Consider the following 14,041-nt stretch of genomic DNA (forward strand, 5'->3'; position numbering starts at 1 on the left):
ATAATATTGTTTGTGTTCAAGGTGAAAACATGTCAATTTGATACATTTATATATTGCAATGTGATTACCACCATAGCATCAGCTAACACCTCCACTGTGCCACATAATAATCATTTTTTTGTGGTGAGAACAGGTAAGATCCCGTCTCTTAGAAACTTTGAAGTATGTAACACAGTATCATTGACCATAATCACAATGCTGGGCATTATATCCCCAGAGCTTATTCATCTGCTAACTGGGAGTTTGTATCTTTTAACCAAAGTCTACATAGGAGGTACTCTGTAATTTTGTAAAACTATGTGCAGTACAATAGTCTCAGAAAAGCAATAATAATAGCACTGAGCTATGCTAAGTGATTTTCATGAACTGAAAATGCTTAGTTTCCAGCCAGCACTGTGCCATAAGAACTTGGTGATGATGGAAATATTTTGTATCTGTGTTGTCCAATAAGGTAGCCACCAGTGGCTTTTGAACACTTGGAAAGTGGCTAATGCACCTAATGAACTGAATTTTTAATTATATTTCATTTATCTAAGTTTAAACTTAAATAGTCACATGTGACTAGTGGCTACTGGTATTGGATGGTACAGTCCTTACTTTCCCCAGTTTTTATTTAGCCCAGGTAGATACTTTCTACCTTGTCCAGAGCTCCCATGGGGGCTGAATGTTTAACAACCTATTCTCTGAAAAGGCTTGCCTATTTCTATGGTGGAAATACTCCCACATGGCCTAGTTTCAAGCTACCAATGTGACATTGCTGAATACAGAGTTAGAAAGAGATGTGCAGTAGCAAACTCTTATATAGTGTTTTCTTAATACAGATGCAATAGATGTAAACAACCCTGAGAACAAAGAAAGCAGTGAAATGCAGTAAAATAGTTAGAAATGTGATTACTTTTGAGTATTTAATTTTGTATTTAATGTAATTTATTTATGTTTATATACTTTAATTTTTCATAATGGGCTTTTTCCCATCTTGCAAGATGGCAGGTGAAAAAACTGAGAAGCCGAATGCTAAGGAGAAGAAACCCCAAGCCAAGAAGGCTGATGCTGGAGGCAAGGTTAAGAAGAGTCACCTCAAGGCCAAGACGCCTAAGAAGGGGAAGCCCCACTGCAGCCAAAACCCTGTCCTAGTCCGAGGAATTGGCAGGTACTCCCGGTCAGCTTTGTATTCCCGAAAAGCCATGTACAAGAGGAAATACTCCGCAGCTAAATCCAGGAGTGAAAAGAAAAAGAAGGAGAAAGTTATGGCTACTGTCACTAAACCAGCTGGTGGCGACAAGAATGGAGGTATCCGAGTGGTTAAACTTCGCAAAATGCGTAGATACTATCCTACTGAAGACGTGCCTGGAAAGCTGTTGAGCCACGGCAAGAAACCCTTCAGTCAGCACGTGAGGAAACTGCGGGCCAGCATCACTCCCGGGACCTTTCTCATCGTCCTCACTGGGCGCCACAGGGGCATGAGAGTGATTTTCCTGAAGCAGCTGAGCGGTGGCTTGCTGCTTGTGACTGGACCTCTGGCCTTTAATCGAGTCCCTCTGCATAGAACACACCAGAAATTTGTCATCGCCACCTCCACCAAAATTGATATCAGCGGTGTGAAAATCCCCAAGCATCTCACTGACGCTTACTTAAGAGGAAGAAGCTGCACAAGCCCAGACACCTGGAGGGAGAGATCTTCGACACCCGAGAAAGAGAAATACGAGATTACAGAGCAAAGCAAGGTTGATCAGAAAGCCCTGGACTCGCAAATTCTGCCAAAAATTAAAGCTATTCACCAGCTCCAGGGCTACCTCCGCTCTGTGTTTGCTCTCACAAATGGCCTTTATCCTCACAAAATGAAGTTCTAAATTTCTTTTGAAAAACCTAATTAAATAACTGACTAGTTAAAAAAAATTTCATAATGGCTATGCTTAGAAACAGTTTGAACATTTTCTGGACATTTAAGTTTAGCTCTCAGGAGCCGGTGTAAACCAGCTCTGACTCATCACTAGCCCCTATTAATTGCTAAAATAAAATAAATAAATAAATAAATAAATAAATAAATAAATAAATAAATTGTAGGATTCTGTTTGGCCATAAGAGGGCACTATCAGCTGAAATTTGATTTTGGGAAGAATTCAGACTAGTCTCTGACAAAACGATCAGTCTGAGTCCCCTGGAAGATTGCCAATCTGGAAGAGCTTGTGGGAACTCAATTTTAGTCTGTTCTTTGTTTCACAACATAAATTCCAAAACCTTTACCACTCCCAAATACCTTCATCTGTTTGTGTCTGAAGGCTTTTGATCTTTAAGCTACCAAAATGAAAAGATCCTTGAGATGTATTGTCTTGTCACTGAAGGAAGGAGAGGACCTAATAAGTATCTTCTCAGGGTCTTGCTGGGGAATTCATGTTAGGGTTGGTCAGAGTGCACTCTGGTGTGTGGGTAGGGATTCCCTGGATCATCGAAAGAGTGACATGCTAGGTCTCTGTAGTCTACTCTCTGAAGGGAGGAAGAAGCAGGCTTTCTCTCTCTCTCTCTGAAAGAGAAATGACTTCACTCTCTTGATTCTTAACATTGTTAGTCTCACGCAGTGGTTTCAAAGTTTGGTTCTATAACAGAAGTATCAGGATGATGTGGGGATTTGTTAGGAATGTACATTTTCTGGTCCTGTCGCAGACCTGATGCATCAGGAACTCTGGGGGTGCGGGCGCAGTCTGTTTGGATAAGCCCACCAGGAGATGCTCGTGCCCGCTCAAGTTTGAGAGCCACTGGCTTAGTGCAGAATTATCAAAATTGGATGTGTATGTATTTGATACATCTGAGGAGATCTTAAACAGTACTTATTTCCTAGTCCAACAAGGTTATATATTATACGATTCCATTTATATGAAATGTCCAGAACAGGTAAATCCACAGAGATGGAAAGTAGATCGTGGTTGCCAGGGAATAGTGGGAATGGGGAATTGGGAAGTTTGGGTTTGCTTTTTGGGGTGATGGAATTATTCTAAATTATTCTAATTAGATAGTGGTGGTATATATACAACGTTGCTAAAAACCACTGAGTTATGCACTTGAAATTGGTTAAAATAATGAATTATATCTCAGTTGAAAAGAAGAAAGTACTTATGTCTGAGGCCCACCCCCAGAAATTTTGGCTGGGGCCTGAGCATTGGTATTTGAAAAAGTACCTCCTGGTTGTTACAACCTGTAGTCAGGATTGAGAATCCAAGTTAATGCAAATAAGGCCACACATGGGTCATGTTCCCGGTCAAGGGGGCTCTGGCGTGGCATCTGCAGGAGATGGGGTGGGGAGCACAGGAGAGGAGAAGCTCAGGGTGGACCTATTTTCCTTCTAGCCAGGCAGTGGGGCAGAAGGGTCATGGGCTCTTGATTCAGATTGCGGTTTGGGCCTCTGCTGTGCAGTCTTGTTTACATTACTTATCTGTCTAAGATGTAGCCACCAGAAGGTTTCTGACAAGACAGGTTGTGATAATGCTTATTAGATAAGCATTGAGCTTGGTATACAGCAGGGGTGTCAAACTCAGTTTCACCTGGGACCACATCAGCCTCTTGGTTGCCTTCAAAGGGCCGAATGTAATTTTAGGACTGTATAAATGTAACTACTCCTTAACTAGGGGCAAGGATTTCAGTGCTGCCGCCAGGTAGAAACAAGGTGCCAGTCTGGGTAAAACAAGGTGGGGGGCCGGATTCGGCCCACGGACCTTGTGTTTGCCACTTGTGGTATACAGTAAGTGCTCAACAAATGTTAGTTTCCTTTGCTCTCCCAGTTCCCCGTGGCTTTAATTCTTGTTGATTCTTTAATTCTTGTTTAATTCTTGTACACACTCTTCGGGAGTGTGTACCTTGCCCAATTCTCCCTCTGCCATTCTCCAAACTGCTGGTGTTAGTAAGACAATGGGGTGGGCTGGGGGCATGGGTATCCCTGCCCTGGTGCTTTTCCTCGTCTGGCTTCACTGGTAGCTTGGGCAAGGGCTTCCTTAATATGGGACTCACCATCTCCGCTGCCAGGTGAACGCGCTCAGAAGGAGGATAGTGATCAGCAGGAGAACACAGCCGGCCACTGTTGACAGAGAAGCAGTTCAGCAAAGGTGTGCCCTGGGCCAGCTCACAGAGTGTGCTCAGAAAATCCCCTCAGAGCAAGGATTTTCTGAAGAGGTGAGCCCTGCAGCTTCTGATTTCCCCTCCCAGAGTGCAGCTCCCTCCCCCGACAATTTCTTAGGGGGTTCAAGGAGTAGGCTAGGACGGGGTGAGTTGGCATGGGCTGAGGAGGGCATGGCGCCTTTCCTCAAAAGGCTTTTGGGTGAGATCCAGCTGACAGGCACTCTTCAGAAAGGTTCAGAGGCTAGGCCTCAGTTTAAAGAGGCCCTGAGTGAGGCCTATGACAAGTAAAAGAGATATCGAAGTATAAAGATAAATGATAAACACCTTAGCATCTCTTGAAAGTGTTCGTATTTCCCAAATAGTACTGGAGTGAGCCACCTATCTATCTATGTATGTAACTACCTACCTACCTACCTACCTACCTACCTATCTTAAAGCCTGTGTCTCAAAGCCTGTTTTTCTTCTTTCCGCCCTGGCTTTATTGAGATATAATTGGCATACACATTGTTAAGTGTAAGGTGTACAGCCTGTTTATTTGGTCCACCTACATATTGCCATGTAATTACCACCATAGCGTTATCTAATACCTCCATTACGTCACATAATTACCATTTCTTTTTTGTGGTTAGAACAGGTAAGATCTAGCCTCTTAACTTTCAAATATACAATCCAGTATCGTTAACTGTAATCACCATGCTGTACATTCCACCCCAACTTATCTTCTCACTGGAAACTCATGCTCTCTGACCATGACAGTGTCTCCCTGTCTGCCCCAGCCCCTGGTGGTACGTTCTACTCTGGTTTCTGAGCTCATTTTTTATTTTTTATTTTTTTGCTGCAAGGCATGTTTTTTCCCCCTCTCACCAGGAAACAACTATAGTGCTTACAGAATGTTTTTCTCCCTTTGCCTTGTTACTGCCTCCCTCCTCCTTTGCCTCAGCCCTCACATACAGGCATGGGTATTTTGTCATTTAGAACCCATTCAAGGAGGAACTGATTGGGGCGGGTTTGAGACTTCACTCAGGACTTACTGTAACCGATTACTGTGATTTTAAGTTATGTTAATTTCTGGATTAGTTTTTTACTTTTATAAACATAAAGTGTAAATAGAGGGCCATTTTAAACAATTAACCAATCTATCGACCAAGCAACACGCCCCACAGTCTCTGTCTAGGGCACATTTTGTCAGTAACAGAAGTGGCTCCTACCCACCTGCTATCTGATACTCGATGGTAAATATGAACATCTTCGTGGTTGTAGCCACTTCTGTACGCTTTTCAAAATCTGTGCAAGATAGGAAAGAGAAGATGCGATTATCAGACTGCACGGGCCAGAGGGTGTTAGGGCTTCTCTGTGAGCTGGAACCTCTGAGACTGATGGAAGGGATGTAAAAGACAAGGGGAGGCCATGTGCAAGCATTCCGTTCTTCTGCCTCGATATATCACCCTCAGTATGGTTTCTCCTTTTTGACACTTGCTTTTCAGGATCTGAGGGTCGGGAGGTTGGATGCAGATGCCTGACGATCTTTAAACATCCACGGGGCAGCTCTGACCCATCTGCTGGAGGGGCTGCTCCAGGCAGCCCCTTCCCTTTCTCCTTATGATTTAATGGCAAAGCTTTTATCTTCATAGAAACAAACTCTGGCCATACCTGTAGTGGTACCTGTCGTTATTAAGGGACAGGAAGTTTCGCTCTCAGAAGGAGTATCCGTGCTTTCTTGAGACTCTTCATCGCCTGGAGGAGACAGTAAGCAATGCTGTGGTCTGAAGGTGGGGGTACTGGGGAGCCTCGCATCCAACCCCACCTTCCCTCCTCAGTGAACTTCAGATACACTAGCTAAGGTGTGAATCTCAGTTCTGGGTGTGTTATCTGTGCATGCCACATCACATGGCTCCCTATCAGGGTCACAGGGAGGTGGGTAAGTGGCCCCTGTAGAGCCATCCATGTAAGAGGAAATTCTAACTGTGATCCTGGTTTTCTATAGAACTCTGAGAAACACTCCTACTCAGCCCTGGTTTCCATCTGTGGCTTGAAGACAGGTCATAATAATACAAATACCATTGAACCATCAAACAAAGTAGAAAGGCACGAGGGGATAGCTTTTCTCTGTGACAGGTCCCCCATTCCTAATGGGTGTTGTCAGTTGCCTAGGATACTGCCCTGCTTTGTCATCCTTTCACAAAAGAAACCAGCAGCATGCCATGGCCAGCAGTGTGGCTCACTGAAGACAGGCTATGGGAAAGAAGTGCAGAATTCCCAAAGAATCCAAGAGTAAGACATGGGACCTGGGGAAGGGTGGTGAGGAAAGAAACCAGTCACCCATAGTTAAAGTAAGTGCCTTTTGATTGTAGAAACAGTAACATGATTTCAGAATGAAAATAGCAGAAGACCTTAATATAGGTGGATTGTGTGTATGCATGAGTGAGTGTGTGTGTGTATGTGGGGGTGGGGGTGTGCATGTTTGTGCTTGAATAAATCCCTTCCCTGCACATTTGCACTTTTATCAAAGCTCAGTGGGAATGAATGATACAGGGGAAGTTGCATGCCAATGGTATAGCACCGTAGGGAAAAAACGGATTTACATTATATATCAGTAAGTTAGAAATCTGTGGGTTACAGGCTGGACTCCCCCCCGCTTTTTAAAAGATTTTATTTATTTTTAGAGAGGGGAATGGAAGGAGAAAAAGAGGGAGAGAAATATCAATGTGTGGTTGCCTCTTGCATGCCCCCTCTTGGGGACCTGGCCCACAACTCAGGTATATGCCCTGACTGGGAATTGAACCAGTGACTACTTGGTTCACAGCCCACGCTCTGTCCACTCAGCCACACCCGCCAGGGCAAGGACTTTCCCTTTTGAATGAGAGGAAGTCTTGGTAGCTTAGAGGAAGAAGTGAAATTTCAGAATCATCTAGGAAAGGGGGAGAATTATTACCAATGAGTGATCTGGGGGCTTTGGGACACTCAAAAGACCTTATCTCCTCTTCTGTCTCCTGCTACTTATTCCCACTCAGGGTACAGGGGATCTTCAGTGTTAGAGACCTTAGAGCTTATCTAGTCTTTTTTCTAGAATGAGAAAAAACAGAGACCCAAGGAAATTAAGTGGCTTGCCCAAGGCTACATAGGTGGTGGGTCAGGAATTCCACCCTGGTTGGCCTGATGGGAAAAGCAGAGTAGTGAACTCAAGAAGGTGCCCTCCATACCTCAGAACTGGTTGTTCTTACCTTCTCTTATGCACTTGAGCTGGGGCTGTGTCCACCTCCCCTCCCCACAGGTCATTTTGCAGGTGCTCTTGGCAGGACCTCTCTGTAGGGCCCTGAATCCCTGGGCACACTCGTAGTAAACGGTCTGCCCCACCACAAAATGATAAATTCTCTTTGAACCTTCATGTTCCCATGGTGGAGGCTCCCTGCAATGATCTGGAAGAGGGAAAGAAAATTACAAAGGCAAGTTGGGGAAGCAATATGAGTAAATCCAAGTTTCCCCTTCCTAGAGTCTGGACCTTGGTTCTGATTCTTTTGTTTGTTTATTCACTTGTTCATTCATTTTATTTCACTTAGCCAATATTGAGAACATCTGTGTGTCAGGAACTTTGCTGAGTATCTTGTGGGAAGGCACAAAGGTCCAGTCACTCCTGCAGGAGGGGTCAGTCAATTGGGTAAAAAAGGCACATGAAGGCAGGATGTGCTGAGTATTAGAGTTAAGGAACAGACGCTTGCTACGCAGAGGGATAAGTACTTACTTTTGACCACAGCGAGGGTTTTCATAAGTGGACAGAAGCAGGAAGGGAGATCTCAGCTGAGAGATAAGGGCAGGCTCAAGCCAATTTGAGTCACTGAAAAGTGAAGACCACCCTGGATCTCCACTGCTGATGGAGGAAGTTACATCCTTGGGTTGTGCTAATGGTCACCTTGGGGCCATGGTAGAAGGACTGGGGACAAAGCCAAAATCATGAGGCGAGAAAGGCTGAGAGAATCTCAGAGAACTGGACCTGATCTGTGATCAAGCCATGCCTGAAGCTTGCCCTCCCTGACCCCATCAAGGCCTCTGAAAATTCCCCATGCCCAGGAACTTTCCACTTACCAACCAAAACCCAACTCTGACTGACCTTTAACCCCAGAGATCACGTCCTGCTCTAATTTAATCTCAGGATTTTCTACCCCACCCCTTATCTGAACATATGGAACCACATGTATCCTCTATCCCCAGACATGTGAAGCTAAACATATTCTCTGACGTTTCAGATTTTCTACAACCTGACTACCCAATATAACCTCTAAAAGATGCTGTGTAACGTCTCTGCCCCTGCAGCAAGCCTAGCGGTTCTGTCCTGACAGTCTGCTCTGGCATAGCACCTTGCAAATCATCACTGAACTTCTGTTTTAGGCTCAAAACATTTCTGGTACAGCCAATGAAAACCAGAATGTCTGAACCTGTTTGAATTGGGTTTGCTTCTTTTAAACGAAAACATCCTAATTAAGACAATCTGTGAAATATCCCTTAGCCAGAACCAGTTGGTTATCTATTGAATAAGGAAAACAAATATTGACCTTTTGAGAAAAATTTCAATAATTGTGGAGGGTAATGTGGTAGAAGTAGAGAAAAACAAACAAATGTGTTTTAAAACACCATTCCATTACAAAGTTGGAGAGGCAAATGGAAAACACTTCATGTTGCAAAAATGCCCCTGGATTAGCTTTTTAAAAATAATTAGTTTTTTTTTAATAATTAGCCAAGTCATTTACCTTCTCAACATCTCTATTTCTTTTGTAAATTGAAGAAGTAATACTCCGGCTCCCTGACTCACTGGGTTGTGAGGTTCAAGTGAGCTTATATACAGTATGACAAAGTTCTTTGTAAGGTTATAAAATCAGCATGGGACTGCAGGGTTTCATAAGGTCAGCTGGTTCCCCCCAAAGCTCAGGCTTTCCCAATGGGCTCTGCTTCCTCCTGACATTATGGTGACTTCAATCAATATGATTCATTGTGGAAAATTGCGACAGTAACTGGGTAGTTATGGTGTTCACTCATCCACAGCCCATTAGCTGGGAGGTATTTGTCTGCAACTTCAAGATTCACAAATATGGCCCAGCACATTTAACAACCCCATGGTGAGAAACATCTTGAAGTAAATTGCTTTCCTGGCAGTTCATTATCTTCTACTTAGAGTAAAAACAAAATATTTCCTTAGAGCAGGGACTATTGTCTGGTCATGTTTGTATCTTCTTTGGCAGTGCCTGGCACCTTTAGTCCCAACACCTGCTAATTGAATTGAATTGCATTGGATTGAATTGAATTGAATTATATTCAGCTAGCTCCCAAACCAGGAAGAAACCCAGAGCCCAGGTTGGCTACTGTGAGAGTGACTTGAAATGCTGAGCCAATAGCCTGCAAATTCTATACAACAGTTCTCATTGACATGATAGCCTTAGAAGAGACGATAGTGGGACAGACTTCCTTCCTTTGGGGAGCACATCACATACCTGCAAGAGAAAAGTTGGCTCCTTGTACTCAGCTAGACAACAGTTGTTCAGATTCACCTCTTACCTTGGTTAACTTGGTCTGTGGGCTGCATTTGGCTTTGCATTTCTGTGTTTTTTCCTTTCTTCTGTTCTTCAGGTGTAGGAGTAGCTTGTTTCTGTCTGTTCCTGAGGGCTACAGAATATGAACAGAAGGAAGCAAATAACTTCACAAAGGCTTATAATAATAAACCTTCTTCATGTATTATTTACTCAGGAAGTGTCTTTCTAGTGCTTGTGGTGTGCAGGAAATATCTGGGGTGCTGGGGTTACAAAGATGACCCACACATAAGCCCTGCCCTTGGGGTGCTTTCAGGGGCCCCTGCTCATGTCAAGCCCAGGGCAGCACTGGCCTTCAGTATTCGTGTGTGTAATGACAACGGCCTTCAACATGTTCCTGAAAAGACAGAGATTTTCTGGTGGGATTTTTTGTGTGTTTGTGCCTCCCCCAAAGGGACTCTATTCTGGCCATCAACCCTGCGAACACTGCACGGGTGTATGTCAGATGGCTCTTCAGTGCACTGACTGACTGACTCCTTTGTTTCCCTAAAGCAGCTCATTTAAAAGTTAGAGAGATGCCGAACCCCCTCGGCTGGGGTGGGGTGGAGGGATGGGGAGAAAAGGCATACAACTATAATTGAATAACAATAAAAATTTTAAAAAAACTTAGAGAGATGCAATGTTAAAGTAACAAGAAGAAGACCTCTCTACAACCCCCTCTCTATTGTGAAGATTTTGGCAAAGGAGTTGAGTAAGGGCACCAAAATGAGGGGGAGTTGGGATTCTAACTTAGGGTTCAAGAGCGGATCTTCTGGGGAAAAAGGCTATGGGGTACTTCAAGAGAGTAGCAGTCTCCTGACACGCAGTCTATACATGGTCTGGGTGGGACAAAAGTCACTGCCACCCACCAACACTATCTCCAGAATTAAGAAATAAAAGGACATGAACTCACCACTATTCACCACTTTCTAATATCACAGAGTAGACAAAGAACCTCATAGGGAAATTGGACTCATGAGAGAACTTTCAGGATTCAAAGAAGAAAGTTAAATGGCAAAATCATGGTATCAGGTCAACTTAGGTTTAGAAAGCATCTCGAGGGTCATTTCCATCAATTCCATTCCAAGGAGGCAAACTGCCTACAGTATTGGGGAAAGTAGCTCTGCAATCTCTTCTTGCCCTCCCCAGCAATCGTGAGGCTGAGACTCTTAGTCTGCCAGTGATTCCAGTCATGTCTGGTAATGAGGGCCATGAGCTCTCAAGCCATGTTTGGAAATTCAGACATAAAGAAATGCTAAGTGAACAACTTCCTCTGCCTCTCTTCTTCCCTTGTGCTGATTTGGGGCCTCACTCCCACACATACCAGTCTGACCTGCCTGTGGCTTGTTATTCTGACCCCAGCAAGGGGATGTGGGGCCTCTGGGGAATATTCCTCATGCTCTGGAATGCCAGTTTCTTGCAGTGGGCTGGGGAAGAACCTGGATTAACAATGTATTTCTGCTTGGCTATATATTTCCCCTCCAAAGAAATCTCCAAAAGGCCCCATTGTACCCAGAGGGAAAAATGTCAGTAATAGATAAGACTCTAGAATTCAGTAGCATGAGCTTCTATTTCTTTTTTACCCTTGCAGGGGAGGAAATGCCTCTCCCATTGCTTCAGTTTTTGTACCTAGAACTTTTTCTTTAGGTTTACAGAGCTGGTAACTGAAAAGGAGAGGGAGGAAGAGAGGTCATGGGGCATTCTTAGGAATTCACACTGCTGTGTTTCTGGAGGTGGAGCTAGGATAAGTATATTTCATCAATCAGGATATTGATGGTATGAAGTATGAGCTTTGGAAATCAGAACACAAACAAGTTAATGCAGCCTTATAGGTAGCTATTGCCCACTAGAATTGTTTTTTTTACTGTATATATTCTTTACATAGGTTTATTCACACTATTCTTTTTTATTTTTTTAAAATGTGATAAAATAGACATAACATAAAATTTATTATACCAATCATTTTAAGTGTACAGTTCAATGGCATTAAGTACGTTCATGCTGCTATGAACTAGAATTTTTTTTTAATTGTTCAGTAATTATTAGTGTAATGTCTGTTCCCTACTTGCCCCTGAAATACGTTTCTTGAATGTTGGGTATCCCGCATGCCCAGACCAGTCCTTAGAACAAGAAGATGCTCCTTAAATATTTGTTAAGTAAATAAATATTCCAGGAGCTACTAAAATTAGTTATCATATAGTTCAGACTGGTCAATTTTTGTTTGTACGGTTGAGTGAACAAAAGCTGGAGCTCTGTCTCACTCTTTGCTACAGCTCCCCTTCCCTTGGTAGTTACAAAAGGAAACACTTACAAATGTTTGTGCACTGACATTGGTTTCCCCAGGAAGAGTGACCAGAGTTTCCTGTACAAGTCATATAGGGTGACCTGTTGCTTAATCTGCGGAAGCCTTTCTTGCAGTCACAGTTGATCAGGGTGCCGATTTTGTACGTGAGGGCTTTGTATGTGGCATGGCTCACATGTGGTAGCTCGTGATGACAAAGCTCTGCAGAGAAAAAGAAGCATGGTAGGAGTTCAGGAAGGCCCAGGCAAACACTCACATATTTAACCATGTAGTGATTTAATCACCCATTTCTTCATTTTATTTGAAGGATTTATGTACACCCCATTTTTCCTAGAAAGAAACTAAGGCTGTTACCATTGTTCTTTAGAAACCTTTGTATGAGACACAGTTCAAAATTTAATTTCAACCAAATCCCTCTTTAGACTACAATATATTTCAAAATAAATGAATAGAAATGAATGAGGTTTTGTTCTGAATATGCCTCCTATTTGAGCAAGTAGAGAGAGGAAGAGCAGGAATATGAGGAAAAGAACAGAGGAAAGCCGTGTAAATTTAATTAAGGGACAAAATGTGCGTGTGAGTGAAATAAGAACTTTCAGGAAATGAGCGTTGTCTAACTTTCTATAATTAAATGATTCCATACCATTAAAAAATAGAAATGTAAAGTGCTTCTTCACTTAATGTCTAGCGAGTAGGAAGTGTGTACTTCTCACCCTCTTACCCACCTGTGAGTTTTCCAAATTCCTTTGCACACTGCAAAGACCTGACCCTTTCTCAGCTCAAAAAATGGACACTAGTTTCCCACGCTTGATGTAGTGGCCAAATACTCAACTATTAAGGGGAAAAAGACATTGGTCTAACTGGAAAGATTACTTCATTGCATATCTTGCAACAAGTTCTCCTGCCTCAAGAAACTAGATTTTTAGGAAAAAGCCACCCGCTGGATAAAAGAAGTGGATAGGAAGGATCATGGGAAACAGAAAAAGATGAGAGAGCAGGGGCTTCTATCACAGCCAGCTTCTCCATCCACCAGAATAGGCATTGAGTCTGGGCTGGTTGCCACACTTATTGCTGGCAGAGGACCATCTGCCAGCACTTGGGTTGTAGTGAAGCTTCTCTGTGCCCTTACACTTTGCCCAGAGTCTTGCCATCCTAGAAGCCAGCCCATCCAAGACTTAGGACACTCCTATTAACCCCAGGAACAGGTGAGGAGACCATGGGCAGCTTGCCCCACGTCTATACAAAAAGGGATTAAATGAAAGTAATTTGAATGGTTCAGTAGGCCAGCAATTGTAGAGGAACATGTACCATCAGCACTCAATAAATTCTGGTAATTATAATAACATACTACTAAGGCAAGAAAGGCAGCATGGTAGAAAGGGGAAAGAGATGGTTTTCTAGATTACAGCTCTACCAGTTTACTAGCTATATAGCTTTATTATTTTTACTTATCTAAGATGTGGCTTCCTTTTCTGTAGAGTGGGTGTTATAATAATTATTTTACTGATTTGTTTTAAAGACTGTATGACATAATATACTAAGGTAACTTGCAGAGTACCTGGCACAAAGTAGGCATAGATAGTTGCTAGTTTGTTTTTTTTCCTCTGCCCAGAAAAAGAGGATAGTGATTCACATTGTCTGGGGTGAAGTTTATCCCTTAACTTCTGCAAAAAGACATCTCTCTCTACAGCCCATACGATTAGTACCACTCTCTGGCATTTATCAGACATCGACACTAACCAACTTTTTAAGTATCAGATGGTAAATCTGTTTCTAAAACAAAATATGCATAATAATCAGAAGAACCAGTGGAGGAACATGGCGAGGACATTACCTTTAACTGCTGCTTTTCAACCTTGTACTAAAAGTCCTAGCTAATGTAACAGAAAAGAAAAGGAAATGAAAGGTATACAGATAGGGAAGGAAGAAATAAAATTTTCTGTTTGCAGATATCATGACTGACTATGTAGAAAATCTGAAAGAACAGATTTAAAAAAACCCTCTTCATACTAATAAGCAATTATAGCAGGGTTACAAGATACAAAGCTAATATACAGAAGTCAAATGCCGGACTATA

At 42.8% G+C, this 14,041-nt stretch overlaps 1 protein-coding gene and 1 pseudogene across 5 annotated transcripts in view; one reads left to right on the top strand and one right to left on the bottom strand.

Moving 5' to 3' along the window:
• The window catches only part of IL2RA (interleukin 2 receptor subunit alpha), a 68,438-nt gene that overhangs the window by 12,704 nt on the left and 41,693 nt on the right, over positions 1–14,041 (bottom strand). For 2 of the 5 annotated variants that reach the window (XM_045186606.3, XM_045186626.3), the window contains exons 2-7: positions 11,974–12,165; positions 9,652–9,759; positions 7,329–7,523; positions 5,758–5,841; positions 5,320–5,391; positions 4,000–4,066 (exon numbers count right to left, since the gene is read on the bottom strand). In XM_045186606.3, the coding sequence (XP_045042541.1) occupies positions 4,000–4,066; positions 5,320–5,391; positions 5,758–5,841; positions 7,329–7,523; positions 9,652–9,759; positions 11,974–12,165 (718 nt within the window). Of the gene's footprint in view, positions 1–1,420; positions 1,539–3,999; positions 4,067–5,319; positions 5,392–5,757; positions 5,842–7,328; positions 7,524–9,651; positions 9,760–11,973; positions 12,166–14,041 lie in introns of those variants that run through there. The other 3 variants (XM_053923350.2, XM_045186610.2, XM_045186618.2) reach the window with 3 other exon arrangements.
• On the top strand, positions 71–1,875 carry LOC112321031 (large ribosomal subunit protein eL6 pseudogene; annotated as a pseudogene).

The sequence above is a fragment of the Desmodus rotundus genome, chromosome 4, assembly GCF_022682495.2.
Source record: "Desmodus rotundus isolate HL8 chromosome 4, HLdesRot8A.1, whole genome shotgun sequence".
Classification (NCBI taxonomy): Eukaryota; Metazoa; Chordata; class Mammalia; order Chiroptera; family Phyllostomidae; genus Desmodus; species Desmodus rotundus.